This window comes from Centrocercus urophasianus, unplaced genomic scaffold, assembly GCF_019232065.1.
Source record: "Centrocercus urophasianus isolate 14NV4802_14NV808 unplaced genomic scaffold, USGS_Curo_1.0 seq_60, whole genome shotgun sequence".
Lineage (NCBI taxonomy): Eukaryota > Metazoa > Chordata > Aves > Galliformes > Phasianidae > Centrocercus > Centrocercus urophasianus.
In genome coordinates this window covers 951,118-975,099 of record NW_024885200.1, presented here as the reverse complement: position 1 = coordinate 975,099, position 23,982 = coordinate 951,118, and the positions used below count along the sequence as shown (strand labels likewise).

General features: G+C 42.2%; 1 protein-coding gene across 1 annotated transcript; it reads right to left on the bottom strand.

Annotated features, from left to right (window-relative positions):
- Positions 1–617: 617 nt before the first annotated feature.
- LOC122169915 (protocadherin alpha-C1-like) lies at positions 618–23,299 on the bottom strand. Its single transcript, XM_042836436.1, is given in 4 exon segments — positions 618–725; positions 20,076–22,919; positions 22,951–23,068; positions 23,070–23,299. Coding segments are annotated over 4 exon segments (3,300 nt in total).
- Positions 23,300–23,982: the final 683 nt, after the last annotated feature.

Genomic DNA, 23,982 nt, shown 5'->3' with positions numbered 1-23,982 from the left:
GACTTTTAAGTTTGTCCTTCTGGATATATGAGAAACTGACAGTGTTCCAAAACAATACCGATAAGGGATGCTGATGTCTCCTTTTCCCTTCATTTTTGTCTACACACTTCAGATAAAGTGAGAAGCCAAGCACCAAACAGCAGCACTGACCCAATGGAAATTGAGAACTAGGTGTAAAAATAGAAAGTGAGAATCAAAAATACAGGGAAGGAGTAATATGAGGAACAGTCCGTCACCTTATTCACTGCTGAAAAAGACTGACAGCACTTTCTTCGCAGCCCGCCATTGCTTCTCATTTATTAGCAAAAGAGTTCAAGTTTGCATTATAGAAGACTGTATGAGTAGCTAAATGCTGTGTGTTCACTCCTTTAAAGACACAGAGTGAGATATATCTATTAAATTTATTTCTGCTCCCTGCTTAAGTGTCTCTCAGTAGTTGATTATCCAAAATCTGAAATGTCCTCATTTGGATCTGAAAAGGAGCTGGCAATCAGGTAGGCTGGTTTTCACGCTGTTTTAATGATGACCTAAGTTTGTCTTTGAGCAAGTCAGAAGTATTGACTGCCAATGCCCTAACTATAAACTGTACATCTTGTGCTAGATCAGATTTTGCTTTTTCAAATGTCAATTCCATCTCCTTCAATTGCACTTTCAGTTCTTGGCCTACTAATGACTTTTCCAGATTTGTTGCATTTCCTAATAGCATCTCCATAAATTCCATTACTCTGCAAAAATATATCAAATTAGAAATGATAAATTCAAGAGATAAAAGTGTATCCTAAGCTTTGCTTCTGATGTTCTATTTATTGAGCCTCGTATCTGGGTAATCATATTGAATTCAAAGCAGCACACACACAAACACCAAAATGAAGACCTCCCTCTCTTAGCAGAGCTACTCTGCTAACTACTGAGTAGCAAGATCACTACTTGCATCTGACAGTTGACTCGTGCTTTTGATATTGAAAGGTATTTCACTGCAACCATCTTCTATTTGCCTCCTTAAACGATCATAAATAGTTCTTCGGGTTACGTAAAATATAACATGCCTTCTCCTGGTTGAATAAGAAAAACAGAAATGAACAAATTATATATACATATGTACACAAACACTAGTTGAAGCACACATTAACTTGTTCCACTGGGCTGCAAATACCAAGTGTATTTTCTTAGCTAAACAGACCTAAGTGCCACTTCAGTCTCAACCTGACAACTTAAACGTGGCTTAAATGGTTTGTGCTCATTCCCTGTACAGGAATGCATTCCAATACGCATTCAACATGCCATCTGCAGCCACTCCAAACAGACCAAGACTTGAGAAGTAATGTGCGCAGTGTGAAAATGGATTATCCAATGGTTACAATTAAGCATTTTTCATATTGCTCAAATTTCTTGGAGCAGCTGAGAGTGACACACCTGTCCTTTCTCCCTCTCTGGCACACCTCCAAAGCTGCATGGAGCTTAGCACCAAGCTCCAAGCGTCTGCTCCAAACTTCTATGATTTTCTTACACACCAGCAAGCTACAACTTCCTCCTGAAGCTAAGCATGTAAAGCAGCACTGAAACAACGAAGGACATATTCTCTCCATTTCAAATCAGACTCCATATCCTACCATGCTGAGAGCTACAGAGCTGCCCTAAATGTCAGCAATTTAATTAATAGATTAAATTATAATGAATAGAAGAAATTATACTTCAGCAGAATCTAAAAGGGTCAGAATGACCTTCTTTTTCAGGGCTGCATTTTAGGATTATCCACGTAATAGCTGCTTTCTTGATGTCAAAACAAGCCAGTATCAAATCTACCATTTTACCATAAAGCAGTCAATCAAGAAACTCTCTAAGACTCAAGCTGGATGTTACAAAGTAGGCATTCTTCAATATCAGCTTTGGCTGTGCGGATTGCCTACGCCAGAGACCTTCTCTGAGGTACAAACATATTCCACACAGAGACTCATGAAAGCTTCCTCATCTATACAAAGTCTCAGGAATCTCCCTTATCTATTCAATACAAAGTCTCACAGAACATCTCTTATCTATTCTACAACAGAGATGCAGATCCTTCCCATTAGCTAAACAAACAACAAGGTTATCCATTAAGGGTCCTATCAAGCTGCAACTTGTATCAACCAGGAAAATAAATCATTAGTGTTATGCCTTCTAAAGCATAAATGTGGGGCAAGTCAACACCTCTAGCCCTGGATATAGCACTCAAACACAGTCCCCACACTTTCTGCAGCCAGAGCCTCAGCCACCACTGCAGTATTGCCTCCAAGCAGCAGCAGGTAGAACCAGCTAGGTATCAGTCACGTCTTTGCTGCAGAATGGATGAACAACCAAAAGAAAACCAAGGCATGGCTCGGGGCTTCTAGAGCTCCCTACAACAAACATGGCCTGTATACAAGCAGTATATAGCATATTTGCTATGACATAAGAGCCAGATGTGGCGTGGATGTTTCAGTTCTGCATGTCTGGTTCCAGCCTTTCACAGCTTCCTCAGCATTACCCATTTTTAGGGTAATTCTCCCTATGGTGAGAAGGAAGTAACTTCACCCTGTGATAAAATGATGGGGGAAAGCCTCCATCACAGAAGTCTACCCAACTTTCAGCACCAATGGGGAAGACTTTGCCCAGCAACACAGTTAAGTAACCAATAACCATTCATCCCATCAGCCTTGTGGCTGAGCTGCAGGTCTTGGCTTGCAGTTCTGATAGACATGCTATGGTCTTCAGTACATCGACAGAAAATATAAAGCCCTTAGCTATTTTACACAGCAGCAGAGAGCCATTAAAGAAGCAGGAGGACATTACAGCACCAGCCCCATAAAACATACTGACTCTGTGAGGAGTTTTATGAGATCAGTAATCCAATGGCTGCTGTTCCACAGCTTTCTGTATTTCATGTCTGCCCAGGAATGGCTGAGCAGGGAAAATAGGGCAGGAAAATATTTCATTTTTGTTTGCTAAATTCTCAGAAGGCATTTCTGAGCTTAGAAGATTTTATTTCAAATCCTATTAGGGAAAAAAAAACAAACAACAACCACAAAAAACCCCCAGCACATTTGCCTAAACTTTGTTGCGCTTGGGCTATTTTTAATGTATAACCACATCCACAATGAGCACAATGTTTTTACTGCAGATTCTGCTGAGGTTATCTCACCTCAGGACAAGACCCATTGATTTTCTTATTCAGCAGAACAAGGAACAGCTTCTGACCCTGGCTTACACCCTTGGCCAATGACTTTGTTCTACATTTTTGTTTCTCTTTGGTGTCCTGAAGCTCTCTGAGATCTCATGTCTTCCTTCTCCCTGAATAGCCATGCAGAAGTCGGTTCTTTTTTTCCTCTTCACTTGCATTCTATGTTCCAGCCATTTTGTGCCCTCTACTCCACCTTTACAACCTCTATCATATTTTCCCTTAGTGAGGTTATCAAAACAGAACATCAATTGGATTCTAACTGGGCACTTACAAGCAGTATCTGATAACATGCCAAAGATCATCTGCCAATAATCTTGTACATAAGCCCAGCAACAATTTTGCTTTATCATTTCTTACAAAGACTGTCTCAATAGTTTGAGTTCATTACCTGTAACTAATCTGAGCTTTTCCTTTCTGTAATCCTTCTGATTTTACCTGTCCCCATTTATTATATTTTATGCTGGATAGAGAAATTTGACTAAAAGAAATGACTAAGATTAGTATGACTGAGGTATAAATACAAGTGTGTGCACAAGTGAAAGCACTCAAAAAAAAAAAACACAAAAGGACTAACAGGAAGAATGGACATTATTTGCTGCAGAGCACCCTATGTGAGATTTCATTCAAATGAATGAAGAGCAACAAAATGACCTGAGGCAAGGTGTCAAGAAAATGGAGAGGAGAACTGGAGCCTTAAAATACACTGATGAGAAAAACAAGATAAATGTGAAATCCAAAAATTTCACCAAAGACACTCCAGGGTGGTGAGACAAAATACTGAGACAAGAAGATCCAAAAAAGAAGAGAAAAAGGCAGTGGTGAATGGACCATAGAAAATACAAGACCTGTAATGTCACAGACAAAATTAGCTAAGAACTTGACAGCATGATATTGTATGGGCTGACAGGTCTAGGAGAAATAGCAATCATGTTATTAAGAAGATGTCAGAAAGTTGCTGACCACAGCTGCCCACATCAGGGCCTGTAGCAAGCTTCAGAAATGCTGAGGCAGCGCTGTTCAGATTCATTGCTGCAACAAGATCACCTCTGATGCAGCAAATAAGAGCACCTGCGATTGAGACTTCAGAAGGAGATGCAAAGGAAAGAGAAGATGCAGGTAAGTGGAGGGCAGATGATGATCAGAAGCTCAAAGGAAGGAATGAAAAGCAGTATCACTCATGCAATACCAAGAAGAGGATGAAATTCCCTGGAACTGAGTTGGAGGTTTAGAAAACAAGGGAAGACAAAAGCAAGCTATGTGGTGTGGTCAACACACCCAGTGGATAGGATGCCATTCAGAGGGGCCTGGACAGGCTGAGCATTGGGCTCAGGAGAACACCACGAGGTTCAGTACGTCCAAGTGCGAGGTCTAGCACCTGGGACATGGCAACCGCCACTGTCAGTAGAAGTTGGAGGATGACAGGATAGAGTGCAGCCCTGTCAAAAAGGACTGGGGGTATTGCTGGATGGCAGCTGGACATGAGCCAGCACTGTGCCCCTGTAATTCAGAGAGCAAACTGTACCCTGGTCTGCATCCAAAGTAGCGTGGCCAGCAGTGCAAGGGAGGAGGTCTGCCCCTCTGCTCTGCACTGAGACCTCACCTGGAGTGCTACATCCAGATGGAGAGTGCTCAGCACATGAAAGACATGAAGCTGTTGGAGTGAGTCCAGAGGAGGGCCACAAGAAAGATCCAAGGGATGGAACACCTCCCTGTGAGGACAGGCTGAGAGCTGGGGCTGTGCAGCCTGGAGAAGAGGAAGCTTCAGGGAGACACAATTGAAGCCTTTCAGTGTAAAAAGGGAGGCTGTAAGAAAGATGGGGACAGACCCTAGCAGGTTCTGTTGTGACAGGACGAGGGGAAATGGTTTCAAACTCAAAGAGGAAAGATTGAGAGTGGAAATAAGGAAGAAGTTTTTCACTACAAGGGTGGTGAAGCACAGGGTGCCTGGAGAAGTGGTGCCCTGTCCCTGGAGACACTCAAGGTCAGGCTGGATGGGCTCTGAGCAGCCTCATCTATTTGTGTGTGGTCCTGTTAGTTGCTGGGGAGCTGGACGAGACGGCCTTTATGTGTCCCCTTCTAAATAAAAATATTCTTTGATTCTATTCTGTGATTCTAAGACAGTAACAGAAACATCTGATTGTGCCATAAAACCATAAACTCATGAGGACTGGGTTTTATTCAGTGTTAGATCAAGGGCTTCATGATTTCTAAGTGTGTTAATTGGTTCTTAAAATGGCAGCAGTATCTGGGCTCAAGTGGCTACTGAATGGCTTACAGCAGTACTGCAGAGGACGTGGATATTCTCAAGAAACAAGTTACATATACATACGTATAATTTATTATTTGTAATGGGTGCTGAATGGAGAAAACTGTTTAAGTACGCAAAGCATATCTGTTTTCCATCTTCTTTTCAGGATTCTTATAACATCAGTGACACTAAACTACTTACGTTTCAGCTTTAGGAAGAGTTCAGTATTTCCTTCCTTGAGCACAAGGGTCTATAGTGAATAGTTCGAAGTGGTTTACATAATAAAGTATTCTTTTAAAAGCTAGGCTATATCTGGTGTCTAGAACTATCTAGTTCTGGAATATTAATGCAGATTTGCCTTATGAATTTTGCATAATTATGCAAAATAATGGAAAAAAAATATATATATATATTACTGACGGAAGCCTCATATTGTGTCTACTTGTTCCTACAACAGCAGACAATGTCATTGTGGTGTCAAACGTAGAAAGAGCCAAAGAAAGGTTTGAAAAAACAAGGAGACAGCCCTGACAATGTTCCCATTCTTGAGATACTTAGTCCAGAAAACTTGACACCATAGTTATCCTCTTGCTGAATAAACACAGAGTCATCTTGACATTGCATTCTGATTAGAAGACTTTCAGCTCCTTTTCAGTCCTTCATTCAAGAACATAAAACCACCCACACTAAGGACTCAGCCAAGTACTGGTGGGTTATTTTCTGGGTTTTGTACTGTTGCAATACAAAAACCTTTATAGTTTTCCATCTTGATGGAAACAAAGTACCCCCACTCAAGGTAAAAATATCAAAAGGAAATCGCTATTGGATTTCTGAGCTACCGAATGGCTTGCCTGTTTTATTCCACTGTGCTACCTGTTTAATTACTATAGCGTTACATCATCAAATCACTTAGTTAAGCTCTTAACTCTGAATTTTGACACTTCTGACATGTTTGTTTCTCTATCAATAGTTCCTTTTACACCTTCCATGTGCTTCTAGTGATACTGTAAAGTCAGTCCCCCACAGGAAACTTCATGTGGCCTATCACACTTTCTATTGATGAATGTCCGCTATGCAGTAACTGACCTATAGGACTTACAAGCCTCTGAAGTTTTGAAGTAATGTCTTTCTAAGGTAAATTCTGCCTATGAATAAGGAAAATTTTGTTAATTCATTTATTTATAACGTTGTAGGGAACTAAACAGTAGCAAAGGTTGCCCAGAGAGGCTCTGGTGTCTCCATATCTCAAGATTCTCAAAAGACATCAGGGTATGGCCATGGGATCACTTGGTCTGCTTCCATGCAATGCATTTCTACACTTTCTGCACACTGAAATTCGGGATTCTCCTGGTATGGGCATTATTTTTGCTCTCAATGCTCCTGTTCTCAGTTTTCATTCTCATCTGGGCCACCATCATACAACTGCTATTACAGGAAGGTCCTGCCAGCTCTTGGCTTAAACAGTCTTCTGTGTTGGCAGGACTTGAAGGAAAGAGCTTTCCAGCTCTTTCAAGAGTCTACCAAGTTCAGAGGACAAGAATTACTCAAAAGCTTATAACTCAGCCAACTTGAGTAGACCTCAACAGCTATTTAACACGACAGAGACTACTTCACAACAAATATCGAGTCTTTTTTCCCCCAAATATGACTTGCCAAGCCTTTTAACGCTAACCACATTTTTATTGCAGGCAAAAATGAATATTCTTCACCACCCTCAGCCTGAGGAATGACCAAACTGCTCAGTTAAACTTTTAACAGGCTACCATTGGTTTGGGCATATCACCACTCAAAGAGGCCAGAGGGTTTTATAATTAATAGCACCAAACCACTTTCATAGTAAGCAGTGCTGCGAACACAGACTGAAAGCCTGAAAGGTTTTCATTCATTCACTAATGGAGAGAGATGTAAATACGGAAGTTCATAAATCCAAGTTAACCATTTAAATTGTTTTAATGAATATTAATAAAAAGTTATTGTTTGCTCACATTCGCACATTTCTGAATCTCCTTCCATCTGTTGCAGAAGTCATAGATGACAAGAGATACTTTGCCTAGAGCAAAATATTCTCCATATAAACAATATAAGTGTGGGACTAGAAGAAAATTCAGCTTGAACACAAGGTGCTGTTATATATGACAATTACTACTGTCCAGTCTCTCTCTGTTAAAGTATTTCAGAAAACATTCCTTTTAGAAGAATTAATATTACATTACGGATGCATTACATTAAGAGACCAAAGACTATTTATAAAAGTAAGTGTATCTTTCAGACAGAACACTTTTACATATAAAATCATCCCAGCAAACCAGACTTGTGCATTAGCAGCAGCCAAACACACATTTGGAACAGACTAATTGTACAGCATCACAGCTGATAAATAGCATATTTCTGCTGCCTCTATAAAGATGGCTGGAAGCCCTTGGTATAGAGAGACAAAATGTATCATGAGGTACTGTAACATACACTTGTTTGGTATTTTAATGTATTTTAAATAGCTATAAGACATGGAAATTTTTCAGAATGCACTCCAAAATCCCTTACTCCCAGACTATGATTTATTTACATTCAATCTATTTAATACACATTAGATGAAGTGTGGCAGTGTTTTCAGAGGAAAAAAAAAAGAAGTATATATAAATATAAAGCTATTTTAACTTACTTTTTCCGCTACTTATGCTCTGTCCTGACATTTGTTCTACAGTATCACTTAAGAGGGAATAAGGACACGTAAACACTTTTTGAAATTTAATGTCTTTGCCTTTTTCAGTTGTTTGGATTTTTATGAGATGTGAGCCATGACTCAAGTCCTCCAAGTTCTAAAGTAAATGCTTTCTCATTAATCAACTGAGCAGCACCTTTCCATAATGTGAGAAGAGTATCAGTAACACTCCTTAAAATCATAGATATAAGATCAAATTATTCAGTATGTATCACAGATGAAAACTGGCATTTGCATTTATCAGCTTTCTGATGAAATTCATTATTATGTTTTTCAGTGAAGCAGGTTATGATTGCTTGTAATCTCTTTCCATCAACTCTGCTTGGGTGCTAGAGTTACCAAGACAGAGTAACAGAACCCCTGAATTCTCAAGCAGAAAGAATATTTAAAAGGGAGAGCAGGATTTCCTTGCAAAAGGCAGAATATGAGCCACAGTTCTACAGATAGCACAAACAAGTACCTGCAGGAAGGCCATTTCCACACCTCCTCACTGAATAATGACACCATAGCATGAAGCATCTCTTCTCTGTTTGCAGTCATCCTAGAACACTGAGAGCACAACACCACCAGCTGCTTCAACTGTGTAAACTGGCTCATCTTTCACATGCTGCTGATTTATTGTAGGAACCCCTCATGTTATACAGAGGGAGAAGAAAATTAATTTTTTTTTCACTTTATCACAATTATACATAGTTAAAAGCAAGATCTAGGCTTCTTGTTGCCTTGCTCTAGAGCAGTCCACCTCTGCTGGATGGAGAGGAGGAGCCTGAGGAGCTGCAGCCAGTGGGAGGGATCAGTCTGGGAAGATGGCATCCATGGGAGGGATCCACATGGAGCAAGGAGTGGCCATGAAAGAGTAGAAGATGCTCAGTTCTGGACTGAGCACAGCTCCCATTCCCTGTTCCTCTGTGTCAAGAAGAGGCTGAAGAGGGTGAATGGGGGGGAAAGGTGATTTTAGTTTGCTTTCTGTTTTAGTTTGCTGCTGTCTGTTAGTAATAGACAATAAAATTATAGTAATGTCCACACACTGAGTCTGTTTTCCCCATAACAGTAACTGGTGAGTGACAACTCTGGCCTTGTCTCAGCTCTTGAGCCCTTTTCTACCATAGTTTCTCCCCACTTCCTTTAACAAGGAAGACGGAGAGACATGGTGGAGTTCAGTTGCCTGACTGTCCCTGGGTTGCACTTCACACAAGAAGCCATTTCTTCTTCATGTGCACCAAGAATTTCCTTTCCTGAAACTTGTAACCATCACTCCCTGTCTTTCTGTCACTGCAATGCCCTTTACACAGTAGAGGAACAATGTTAGATTCCCTCTTGCTTTTATTTTCTTTATTTAAGTTGAACTCCAACTGTTTCCTAAGTTTTACAAGAACCTATATTACCCACGTTAAAAAACACTGGTCTCATTTCCTAGATAACAACAAAAACAAAACAGAAGAGACCCTTGGATTTGAACTATCCATTGGTACAACGGGAGCCTGCAGCTCCAGGGCCCCAATGTTCAGTTCCGATTTTATTCTGAATAATCTTGTTCCACTTTGAGCAGACTGAATGAAGAAAAGCTCTTTCCTGACATATATAATTGCAATAGTAAAAAGCTTCACCAGATGAAGAACTCATATAGTATTCCTCAGTGCACATCTCTGTTCTGCACCCACACTCTGACTCTGATCAAGTTGGCATCTTTCCACGTTCTGCATTAGCTCAAGTTATTTTTTCTTGTAGTTTTTCAAATAAGGTGAGATGCATTAAAGAGATTGAATGCCTTGTAGAGAAGCAGGATGTTGTAAAAGAGGAGATAAGAACCCGCTAATTCTAATCCTTTGACAAATATATAATACCATTAAAAAAACAAAGATCAAAGTGCAAGTAGAAGTTCAAAGCCAACAACCCCAAATCCTTTGAAACCATTCCAACTGACAACTCAGATTAGACAAGTCATTTACAAGGATGATTTTACTTCATCAGATCTTGAAGATGGCAATAATCTCCTTTTTGTTTGGAAGGGGGGAAATTATTTTCTTTTACACTTGATTTCCTTCTAAGCAATATTTTTAGAGTTGAATTATCTTCATTTTTCATGACTGCCCAAAACAAAAGCCAAAAAGATTTTAAAAATTGCATGAAGGGTCCTCTTGAAGAAATATATAGAATCGATAAAGGCCATCCTGCATGACACTGTACATGACACTACAAAGAAGAAAACTGAAGAAGATATATTTAAAACATCACATTTTAATGACCCCTGAAACATCATGAATTTTCTTATGATATAAACCTACAGGAGATAAATAGCTGGTTGATGCACAGAGCAGAATTTGATAATTTGAACAAATTTGGCTAGACCTCCCTTTTCAGGGGACTGGAGGTGTGAGGAATAGTGGAAAACTGAGTAATACAATGGGATCGTGGCTGCAAATCTGAAATCCTTTAAAAGAATAAACACCTCAGTCTGCAACACTGCAAAGGTCATCTGTGTTTACAACACAAAATGTTACATCAGTTCCGTTTCAGCACCTCTAGCATTCTGGTGCTCTTTGTAAAATCAGTGTCCCTTCATAAAATTGGGTCACTGAATACTCAACTCATCAATTGCCCTAAAAAGCACTTTTCCTATGGTTTATTAGCAGTCACAGATTTTCTATTTCCTACTGAACAAAGCTCCTTAAATTCCATAGTTCATTTAGTCTTAACCACATGGCAGATGTCTTGAGTTCTTGCTATCTTCAATATGCTGTGAATGACAATGAGAAACAGAAAAGGTATCCCTGATCAAACATATAACTGAACGTGTATTATTTGCCATGATTATTATTTTCTATTATTTATATATATATTAAAAATATGTATTTTTTAATCTCTATCCATTCAGAAAAAGAAAACTGTCTCTCATAGTCAATGCAGTACAGCACCATACTCTCTCCAAGGCATTGCCCAAGGCTATTTTTTTCCATTAGGAAATGTGCTTGAGGATGCACTCTAACCCACAAGCTGCAGCATTTGTCCCTCATCATCACACAGCTCTGTAGAGTAGAGCACACCCAGAACAGTCTTCCATTAAGAACATCATAGAATCAGATTGGTTGAGGTTGGAAGGGACTTCTGGGTCCATCTGGTCCAACCCCTGCTCAAGCAGGGCCATCTAGAGCATCCTTCTTAGGACTGCAGCCAGGCAGGTTTTGACCATCTCCAAGAAGGAGAATCTCAACCTCTCTGGCCAACCCATGCCAGTGCTGCCAGTTTCACAGCAAAAAAGTGCTTCCTGATGTTCAAAGGGAACTTCCTGTGTTTCATTTTGTGACCACTGTCTCCTGTCTTGGCACAAGGCAGCACTGAAAAGAGCCTAGCTCCATCTTTCTTACACCCTCTCTCCTGACATTTTCCATAAACGAGATCTCACTGCTGAGCCTTCTCTTCTCCAGGCCACAAGAGTCCTCACTCTCTCAACCTTTCCTCATAGAAGAGATGTTCCAGTCCCAACTTTAGTGGCTCTTCTCTGTACTCTCTCCAGTCTAATCTCTCTTGCACAGAGATTCGTGGGATCTTACAAAAGGAGAAATCTGAAAATGAGGCTATACACCCTAATACTATTGGTCTAATCATATCCCTGTGAATGTAACATCATGCAATGAAAAATGTTAGAAACACATGGATATTGCACCAATCCCTACACAACTGCTGGCTACAAAGCAGGGCCTAACAGCTATTTAAAATACATTCCCAATACACATAACAGCTAAGCCCATTCAGCTGTAAAACTACCTTGCTCAGCTTCTGCTTGCTGCACAAGAATTGGCAAGGGATGAGGAACAGCACAGTGATTCTTGGAACCAAGAGCCTCATGTTTCTTAAATGAACATCAAAACTTCGATTTTGCAGACCAATCATACAAAGGTGTTTTACTTTGAGGAGGCAGCTCTTTCAGAACAAGAAAGAAAAGATGGCTTTCACTGAACAGGGTGTCAGGGGGAAAACATCCATCAGGCTGAGAAGAGCCCAGGGAAGGACAGCAGAAATAACCAATTAGAACAAACAAACAAACCATTCCTTCAGAAAGAAAGAATCCAAAGCATAAAAATAAATCAATGCTCCTTAGAGACACTGTTCAAAGACTGGAAAGTAAAAACCCCTTATTTTTTTTTAATGTACCTTCTTTCTCTGACATATACTTTCTGCTTGCTGTATTTGTCAAATTTGTATTTATTCTCCAAATGTCTCTGATTGCAAAAAGTCTTTGAGTTTTTGGCTTGCCAATCTCTTAATTCCCAAAAGCCTGATTGCCTCTTTTAACAGTTCTTACAGCTCTTCAGACAATCCACATCAAGCCACACTTAATCAAAATTCCTTTCATCATCTCGGTCTAGAAAGAATCAGAATGAATCCCAATGAATCCCAAATAATTTCTGCACTGTGAAAATCATGACTGCTACAAAGACAATTGACTGAGAGGTGTGTTTTCTGGAAGTCTCTCAACTACCTCAGTCATAACACATTTTGATACTGTTTCCCTGTACTCTTACACAGCAGGACTACAAGTCTACTGTGTTCATTGTAATTCTTTCAAACGCTATTCCCTCATATGTCAAAACTAAATACTCAGCTTCTGCAAGCAGAGATCTCTCTATGTGGGCACATTTTCAGTGTATGCACTGATAGTTTACAGAACTGCCTTCTGCAAGGGATTTTCCCAGTAACAAGCAAGGATGCTGCACAAGCATGCACATCAACAAGGAGCAACCAAGAGGTAGAACAAGTCCTTCAACACAGCCTTAGATGTAATGCAGAACCTTTATGATCTAGAAGTAAGCTGATATGGAAAACTAACTTTAATTTGCACTGAGAAAGTTTGGTCCTGCAGGATTTATGGATACAGCTACATGCAAGTAGCTCTCAGCTAACACAGCTTTTGAGGACTGGAGCACCAGTCTGCATCAAGCAGAGCTGTCTTAGCACAGCTCAAGCTCTGCAGCAGCCCAGCCAACACGCTGCCCTAGCTGTGAGCTGGCTTCATGCAGTCACGACCATCTCAATGGTCTAAGATACTCCACAATACTTAGAATATTTGGTTACTTGGGAAGTCCCACCTTCCAGACACTGGAGAACTGACTATAAAATTATTCAAAGAAAACTATGTGGCAGTGGCTTTAAATGTTTTTAATAGGGTATTTTTACTCTTGTATAATTGTCATGGATGTTAACAGCTTATTATCGTTTGGTAAGCACATGAGACATTATATAGACACAAAGTATGAGACAACTGGGTTCTTACTCTGCTTTCAAGATGTAATGTTGCTACCATCATGTAGTAAGTGCTATGAGGGACTGGGGAGCTTGATCAATATCAGAAACCCCACATATGGTCTTGACTGATTAACTAGATTCAACAGAATTGTAGCAAGGGCAGAACTAGAGACACTGCAACACGTCGAACGACAGAACTGGATACAACTGCAGCAGCAGAACTCTTTAGAGACTAGCAGAATTAGCCTACAAAGAGCACAGTGGAGAGGGAGTCCTCAAGGGCTGGTGGTACCAGCTGACATCCAGGGATGGCTTCCAGGGCCCCACTGAAAAGTTTAATGATGTTACAGGATGTTGTGCAAATCTAATAGTATTTGCTGAAGACAACCATATGACATGATTAACTGCAGTAACAACTTGACACCCGTCACAGAAATGAATTACACCTAAGAACCCAAAGTGCAGACTCCCACAAGCCACTCTTCATCCCACCTAACTTGTCTTTTGAAAGCTGTGCAGCAAGTCTGATGCACAACACTGATGCATAACCACTGTGTACAGATCATGTTTAAACTAAATGAAAAGAGATAAGATGGCTGAGACGAAGAGGATGAGTCGCTGTCAGCAGTTGGCTTTGCCTTCCAAATATTCAATCATCAAACATTTGGGTTGATGAAGTTAGGCACAAGAAACACCATTTTGGAAGATTTACCCATCTACTTTACCATCAAAGAAGTATTATGATAATACCTGATCGATCAATCAACATATTCCATCTATAGACGAGGTAACTTCTGTCTCAAGAAATATCAGGCAATGTACTTTCTATCCCCTCGATAGGGAAATATTTCTATTGTATAGAAGGCCCTATGGAAATATACATAGGGGGAACAAATTTGCAAGAAATATGCTTCCACAAAGGAAGAGAAGATGCAGAAAAGGGATGTTAGCATGACCAGACAAATGCAGAGACGACCCTAGAAAAAAAGACTAAAAGAGGTTGATCTGTTTAGCGTAGTCAAATAAAGCCTAGGAAAAAAAATACGGTTGCTTTCTAAACTATGAAGAAAGCCAGCCCTTAAAAGGGAAAGGAACTATTTATACTAAAAATGACACTGCTGGCACGAGAACAGATGTCTACAAGTTGATAGCAAATAACTGTTGGCAGGATGCTACAAGTTGGTTTCAAAGCCTTGGAGGAATGACTTTCCAATTGGAACACTGGGCACAACCTAATGAATTTTGCAAATAAAAGGAGCATTTTTACAATTAAAATTTAAATCTTTAAATACAAAGTTTTAAGATCAAATGCTGGTTCATATAGGAAAGGACTGGCCTTGATCCAAATGGTGTTTTCTTGTCTTATGCTTTCATACAAGTACTACTACTCACATCCACTCTCCCTCAGCCCAGCTCATTCAGGCTTCCCCATCACTGCCTTTGCCTTTAAACATCTCCAAATACAGTCACATTACTCTTCACATCCCCTCAAGGCCTTTGTCTCAAGCTTCTCCGTCTGTCACTCTCCCTCCCCTCCACTACTTCTATAAATAGTACTCCAAGGCAGACATCAGACACGCAGTTTCAGTCCAGCAACATCTGCAAGCTTTCCTGGACAAAGTGTCCTTCTTGTTGAACTTTGAGGCTGCATCCTTCTTTGGGAAAGATAAGTGGTCAGAAGAAGGGAAATCTACTGAATTCCCCACTGCTGAAATTCCTTTGGCTGTTGCTGTTTCAAGGATTTTCTTGGCCTGATTCCAGGAGTAACTTCTGTAGCCAAGAAATGTGTCTCCACATCTGACTTCTTAAAAAGTGGGCACAAGACTGCTGTATCTGGGCAGGTTGTTATCTGTACAGACAGAAGGAAATGGCATGGCGTTTACCTTTCTATTTGGTTAAGTTATGAGGCCCATCAGAATGAGATGCAAAGGGAAATTACATGGCTGGTCCTTACTTCTGTGACAAGCCACTGATGCTTAGCCTGCAGCAGCTCAGCCCAGATTGTGTGCCACTGTCAAGAAGCGCATCTACTTTCATTGCTTGAAATTCATGCCACTTAGCATAAAATGATCCCACTGCCACTACAGTTTACCAGGAAATATTCTCCACTGCCACACTGGTGTCTGTTTTTGTTGATGTAACCTAAATATTGAGTGCAAAATCACAGAGAGCTCACTATGCTTCAAATGCGCTACTATCTTACAGGCCTTTTGTGCACCTAATGGACAAAACAAGCAAACAAAAACACTGCAACAATCCATGGCCACATCATGACCCCGAAAACTAATGACCCCAGTGAACTAATGCTTCCTTTAGTCAGTAAAGCCACTAATGCCTTTGTCTCTAATACAGCAATGCAGCATTGCCACGTAAAATGCTTTTCACTTGGCTGTCACACATGCTACACTGCACAAAGAGATGGTAAGACGCTGAAAGATGTACAGTTACAGTTTACTGCAGCTGTGGCCAAAGTTCTATTTTTAGCACTAACCTAAATAGAAGATGTTAAAGCACAAAACGGTCTCACACTTCTGGATATGTAAAAAGCATTCAATCCTGTCATTCAATTCAGTATCAAAAGAGGACCAACTATAAATAAATAAACCTAAATTTTGAAAACACATTTAATTTCTGGAACTTCCACTAACCTTGTACTATACGTAGACATTTCTCTGTCTTCCAGGTACTAAAAATTATAATCCAAAGAATACTTCTTTAAATTGGGGATTTAACTTCTAATCAACTTCTGATTACATTATAATTTTGGAGTCATTCTCAGTGCCTTGCTTTGTAACAAAGGATTTGCTCCCTTTTCCTTTTAAATATTTGATGCTTACTTTTTATTACATTTTAGTTCAGAGGGTAATGTAATGCTCATATCTGTAAATCCAAATGAGTTGGTCTGAAAGCACGTGAACACAAAATTCAACGAGCAAACTCACATGCTATTTTTTACCAAAATATCCATTGCTAAATGCTGAAAAAATGCTTGTCCTCTCATTTTAATATAAAAAGAGTAAACCATTCAATAATAGAGCAACGAAAGGGATTTGGTAAAAGGAACAGTTTTCAAGAACGAGTGACAGTTCTCTTTTCTACCTAAGATAACTGGAAACTATTTTCCAAGAATCTCTTCCAAATTGTTCTATTTCACTTTATTCTGTAACTTAGCAATCCCAAAGGAGGCAAAGGAATCCAAGTACAGCAACTGTATCTTCTATCCACTCCTGATTTTCGTAACTTCGGATTTCTGCTAGAAATAAGTAGAGTCATAGAATAATGGAATGATTGGGAAGGGACCTTGAAGCCCCAAACAGTTCGAGAGCTCTGCTGTGAGCTGGTTGTCATCCACCTAACCAGGTTGCTCCAAGACCGAGCCCCATCCAACCTGGCCTTGGGCACAACCAGGAATGAGGCACCCACAGCTCTCTGGGCAGCAGTGCCCAGTGCCTTGCTGCCCTTATCAAGAAGAGTTTCTTCTTTATATCTAATGTAAATTTATAATTTATTAGTTTGAAACCATTTCCCCTCATCCTGTCACTGCAATGTCTGATAAAAAGTCCCTCCACAGTTTTCCAGTAGCTCGCCTTTAGGGACTGGAGGTCTTTCCAGAGCCTTCTCTCCCCTAGGTTAATCTCCCTCAGCTGGCCTCCACAGGGAGGTGATCATCCTTGTGGCCTTTTCTGGACCTGCTCTAATAGTTCGCCTTCATCTTTGACAGAGAGCTGTTGGAAAGGGTCCAGAGGAAAGCCACAAAGATGAGCAGAGGACTGGAGCACCTCCCCTTTGAAGACAGGCTGAGGGAGCTGGGCTTGTTCAGCCTGGAAAAGGCTCTGGGGTGACCTCATTGCAGTCTTTCAATACCTAAAGGGAGCCTACAAACAGGAGAGGAATCAACTCTTTGAAAGGGTAGATTACAGAAGGACAAGGGGAAATGGTTTGAAGTCGAGGGAGGGAAGATTTAGGTTGGATGTCAGGAGGAAGTTCTTTACCGAGAGAGTGCGGAGGTGCTGCAACAGCTGCCCAGAGAGGCTGTGGATGCCCTGTCCATCCTTGGAGGTGTTCAAGGCCAGACTGGATGGGGCCCTGAGCAGCTGGGCTGCTATGAAATGTAGAGATTGGTGGCCCTGCGTGCGGCAGGGGGGCTGGAGCTTCATCATGCTCAAGGTCCTTTCCAACCCTGGCCATTCTGTGATTCTGTGATACGCTGAGATCCCCAGAGCTGAATACTCCATATTATACACATGTTGTTAATTGTTCAACATGCAAATCACTATGATCATCAGCACCGAATTAATAATAACTGTCATAATTTTGTTCCTAAGGATAGATAAATTTTCGTAATTCTGAGCCTTCTTCCTTACTCTTCTGCTCAACACAACTAATGCACAGCCTTTGGACTTCTCACACCTGTCACATCTATGGTCACCCATTCCTGAATATAAGAGCAAAGGAAAGAAATTTGCCAAAGAAAACATCCAGGATTTATTTTCCCCACTATGGAAAGCTCCTAAAAATGTCTATCACATCTCAAGACTAAAAATTTACCTGAATGGCTGACATGTAGACAGAAGTAATTGGGCACATTTTGGTTGTTCCTATCACAAAGAATAAAAAATGCAAATGCATTCCTGTTATTACTCAGTCCATTAATATTTTAGCAACCTGATTTTCAAGATTTTGCTCAATAGGAATGCAGACATTAATTGTAAAAATGTTCTTTCGTATCACATTTGTTGTAAAAGTTTTGCAATTACGACTTACTCTACAGCCAAGGATACACTTTTAAGACACAATCAGTGTTCCTGAAAACAAACCCTGAATTAAGTGATAGCCAAAAAGTTTTCAATTCCTTGCTAGAAAGCTTTTACTGTGGGAGGTTTTTATTGAGATCCTCCAAATAATCAATGATATTTCCAAAATACACCAAAGCATAAGGAACAAACTCTTCTTTTGATACTGTCAACTGCTATTTTCTTACTGAGAGGCACAGTTCTCTATTCCACTACAGTGGCTTAAAACTGTCCAGGTTTTCAGTTAAATACTAGGTAGATCATCAGGAGTCAATCAAGTAGCATATATTTGAGAAAAGATCCTTCCTTGAGAATAGGATTTCTGTGTGAAAGGTGTTCAGAAAAGAAAGCAAAAAACCAACCTACAAAACTATTTCAGCTCATTAAAAAGTGGATAAAAGACACAACAAACGTTGCATAGTTAAGAGTGAACAATGAACCTACACAAAAGTTCAAGAGTTATAAAAGGAAGTATTTTTCAGACACTGTCTAAATGAACGTATATTTGTTAGCCAAAGAAGTTACTGAAGCTACCCATACACCTGGGCTCAAAAGGGGACTATCCGTTTCCAAGCATTAAAAAGCATAATAGTGCAATAAGCATCATGACTACAAACTTACTACAATCTCCAGTAATTGTTTATAAGGACAAAAACTGTGGGAAACAGATTATTATCGTAGCTGTCTACCAAGGGTTCCTACCTTTGCCTTGGGAACATCTGGAACAGCTCTTAGCACAGAATGTTGGCCTGGACAGAGCTGGTCACTGTTCTTAGTCCTAAAAAGCACTGATGTAGACTCATTCAGAATAAACAGAATCATTAAGATCAGAAAAGACCACTAAGATCATCTAGTCCAACCATGTGACTGTCTCTAACTGGAGAGTTGGAACTTGAGACATTCTGGTGTCTGTTGAGTTTCAGAAAGTACTCTGAAGGCCAGGATTCGCTGAGTTACTTAAACTGAGGCATCCAAAGTTGACATAACTAAGAAAAATCACTCTTTAATTACGTTACTAAATATTACAGTAAAAAACAAATCAAATGACTGAGCCTTTCTAGGCAATTCATCTGGCTCACAATAACGATGATGCCTTTAGGTCCCATAACTGCTGGATCCACATATTAGTTGTCTGCTACGCATAGTAGGGAAAGTTGGTAGTGTGTAGACAAAACATCCCAAAACTTCACAAAAATATACTTAAAATGCAAAACACCTATTACAAACACAACTAATGTTACTTTGCATAGACGAAAACTGAATCTTGGACAAGTGACCTGGTAACACCCAACAAATATGATCTATAAACATACCCCACATTGTAATCCTTCACTGTAATGACAATAACATATTTTCTTCCACAGTCACTCATCACATGTTAGGGTTTGAAAAGAGAGACGGGTACTTGACATCTTCTCAAGAGGTTCTCAATATGGAATTCCTGCTATTTCAACATATTCCAAACTTGGACGCTGTAAGCCAGCATCCTGGCTCATTAAATTGATGAATGAAAAAAGTCTCCAGAATTACTAAAGAAATCACTGGTTGTATAAATGTAGAAAAACCTCTCATAGATTAGAAACTTGTGTGAACTCTCATCATGACTCTACTTAGCTATGTGAATAGAATGGCTCAACTTACAAGGTATTTATCTTCAGCTACATGTGCATACCCTAAATGCGTGTCGCACATTTTGCCACACTATGACCACACTCTAATCCAAAAAGAGCTTTCCAGACAGATTCTAGCTTTAGGAAATACATAAAAGGATATGAAGTTTCCTATGGGCACCATAAAATTACACCTACTCTCCTGGATGAGCTTCTTAGTGGCCACATGACTGGGAGAAAACAAGTGAAAGGAGGAAGTACTTACCATGAGGACAGCACTCAAACGGTCGCTTTGGATCTGCTGCACCTGGATGCAGGGTCCTGGCACCTGTAACCTTGAGCCGTTGGGAACATTCCCAGCATCCCCATTTGGGATGCCGCTGTTCTCAAGCCCAAGGCCTACAGATGCCCTGTACAAGTAAGTATGAGTCAGTTTACCCACACCAGTGACCTCCAGCATGTCCGGTGGGAGGTGAGAGCTGGGAAGCATGTGCACACTGTATCGATATTTTTCATACTCGTCAGCTGAGCAGCAACAAACGCTGCAGCAGCAGCCCTGGCGGTGACAAGCCCAGCAATGGCACAGCCGTGCAATGGCAAGAAAGAGGAGGAACACTGTAAAGATGAAGGAGACACAAGCAAGAGAAACAATCAAGTAGATGTTTGTAGCGTTGAGCAGCGGCCGTGGCTCCCCATTGTCATCGAAGTCAGGCAGAGCCTGGGGCAGAGTGTCAGCCAGCAGGATGCCCACAGTCACCGTGGAGGAGAGCGGAGGCTCCCCATGGTCCCGCACCACCACTACCACCTTGTGCTTAAGGAGGTCGGTGGAGCGCAAGGAGCGAGCGGTGCGTAGCTCACCCGAGTGCGGTGCCAAGTGAAACAGCGTGGAGTCAGTAGAGTGGGCAAGGTGATAGGAGAGCCAGGCATTCTCTGCGTTGTCCTCATCATCTGCCACCACTTTGGTCACTAGATAGTCCTCGTCAGCCAGGCGGGGCACAACTTCCACTGCCACTGAGCCATTCTGGCTGATGGGATACAGGATGGCTGGGGCGTTGTCATTCTGGTCCGAGATGTAAACATTCACAGTCATGGCAGCACTCAGGGCTGGCGACCCACTGTCCTTGGCTTCCACTTGGAAATGGAAGCTTCTAAGTTGTTCAAAGTCAAAGGCACGTTTTGCATAGATGCTCCCATTGACCAAGCTCACAGACAAAAAACTAGTCAGGGCACTGCCTGCAACTGTTGAATTCCTGAGTATGTAAGAGATCTGCCCATTCTCCCCTATATCAAGGTCAGAGGCTGAGACCTGGTAGAGAAAAGCACCAAGTGGATTGTTCTCCTCCACAAACACATCAAATGTGTCAGCAGCAAAGACAGGGGGGTTGTCGTTCACATCAGAAATCTGCACCCAAAGTGTCTGCTGAGTGGTGATGGGAGGAGATCCCAAGTCTGTGGCAGTGATGGTGATGTTGTACCCACTGATTAGCTCTCGGTCCAGGAGCCCGCTGGTGACCAGGCTGTAGTAGTTTTCCAGGGAAGGTTTTAACTGGAAGGGAAGGTCATCAGGGATCTGGCAGGTCACTTTCCCATTCTCCCCAGGGTCCTTATCCACAATACTCAGCAGTGCTATCACTGTGCCAGGAACAGCATCCTCAGGGATGGGATTGGAAAGGGACGTAATTGTTATCTCTGGGCCATGATTGTTCACATCAGTGATCTCCACCAGCAGCTTAGCTGTGCTTGACAAGGCAAATGCCCCTTTATCCCTTGCTTCAATAAGCATCTCGAGGAGAGGTCTCTGAACTGCTAAATCGCCACTGACTGTCACCTCCCCGGTGTGCGGGTGAATTAAGAACATTTGCTGCAGGTCAGCAGCTGTAGCATTGCTAAACGAATACGCGACCTCTCCATTGGGACCTTCATCCAAGTCCGTGGCATGCACTTGCACCACCAATGTGCCACTGGGGGAGTTTTCCAGGACACTCGCCCTGTAGACTGACTGCTCAAATTCTGGCGCGTTGTCGTTGGTATCCAGAACAGTCACAACGACAGGGACATCACCAGACCTTGGAGGATCTCCACCGTCTTTGGCTGTAAGAACAAGTCTGTGAGTGGCTTGCTGTTCCCTGTCTAAGGCTTTCTTCAGCACCAATTCAGGATACACACTTCCGTCCCCGTGTGTCTGCATTTCCAAATGGAAATGGTCATCAGGGTTCAGAATATAATTCTGGACACCGTTAGTACCTTCATCGAGATCTTGGGCAGTAGGGAGCACAAACCTTGCCCCAGGTGACAGGAACTCAGGCACACTTACACGATATTCACTTAAAGGAAAGCTGGGAGAGTTGTCATTTACATCCAGGACTTTAAATTCCATCCTATAAAGCTCTAGAGGGTTTTCTAGCACAAGTTCATAATTCAGAAGACACGCAGATTTTAGTTCACAAAGCTGCTCTCTGTCTATTGGCTCGTTAACAGATAAAACCCCCGTGGTTGCGTTTATATTAAAATATTGCTTACTTGAACCGGTGATCATGCGAAATTTCCGGGCTGAAAGTGCACCCGCGTTTATTCCTAAATCCTTCGCTACGTTTCCGACAAACGCTCCTCGCTCTGTTCCCTCGGCGATGGAGTACACCACTTGTCCCTTCGCGGTGCAGCAAATAAGGCAGAAGACCATCCAATAGACCCGCATTCTTCCTCCCCTACTCAGCTCCCCGCAGCCCGGCTCGGCAGGAACATAATCCAATATTTCAGCGAGCAGCCCAAGTTCCCAGCGAGCGGGCACCGGGGCGCACCGGCGGCAAGGCGAGAAGTTCGCTCCGGGTGCGGGAGGCGCCCCGGTCCCGCGCAGCTCCGCCACCGCCGTGCGCGGAGAGAGGCGGCCGCTGCGCTGAGCTCCGCCGCGCTGCCCCCGCTCCTCCGCCGCTCTCTGTGCCGGGCGCCGCGGCCCCGCTCGTCTCTTACCGGGCAAGCGGCAGCGGCCCGCGGCGGCGGCGCCACCCAGAGGCCGCGGAGTCACCTGCGCGCGGGGGGTGGAGGCTGCGAGAGCCCCGCCGCTGCCCCTCCGCCGCTCCTGTCTTTTTATTACTATCCCCCTTTTTTTCCCCTCTTTTTTCTCCCTTTTTCTTTTCCCTCACCTCTTTCTCTTTATTTTCCCTCTTTTTTTTTTCCTACCCCACCCCCCACCGTTTTCTTTTCTTTTTCCCTCTTTTTTTTTCCTTTTTCTTCTTTTTCCTACTTCCCACCCCCCACCTTTCTTTTTGCCTTTTCTCTCTCTCTTTTTTTTTTTTTTTTTCCCTTCCCTACGGAGACCCGTTGCTGCGAAGAGGCTCGCGGTCCCCGACTTAAAGACATGGCTGAGTTTCCGTGAGAGAGAGACGCAGCAAAGCCCCCGCTCCCTCCCCCTTTCTGCTCCAGACAGACGATGCGCCCGCCGCTGTCAGAGTACGGGCTGGAAGGGAAACGTGTATAAGAAGTGACAGGCATCGGCTAAACATGGGTTAGCACAGTCCCAGCACGCTCCGGCTGAGAACAACATCTCCCAGAGGGGTTTTAAGAGCACGATTAAGGGAGGCAGTAGACTCTACCCTTGTTAAACTAAAAAGGGAGACGGGAAAATAAAAGGAAAAAAAAAAAAAAAAAAGCCTATTTCTTGCTTTCTCTTTTATACAGAGTAAATGAATTCGGATTACAGGAGGGAAAGCGGGTTTCTCCCGTAACAGTCCCAGTCTGATCACTCGCAGCCACAGGCGAGCTCCTCTCCGACCTCCAGGGCAGGATGGGACGGCTCGGCTGGGTGGGAGGACCGGGAGGCTGCAATGGGAGAATTGCTCGCACAGAAGTAAAGACCGGCGCCAGAAAGCTCTTGCATTTAGGACAGCTTAGGAACTGTGTGGAGAGACAAATTGATACTACGCAGAGATAACAGCCCATGTATGAAAATCAAAGCTGTCTGCCCCCCCAGCCCTCTAAGCAGCTGAGAAAGGGCAGAATGCGCTGCAAAACACCTCCTAGAAAACCTTTCCTCAAGTGACCTTCGCAGCAATTTACCCCCTGGTTTCGACCCTGACAATCCCCACTGGACTCCTCGGATTCCAGCTTCCTTCTCTGAGAGCTTATTGTCATCACGAGATCCGATCAATCAAAATCGAGAGGCTATAAACCCACAG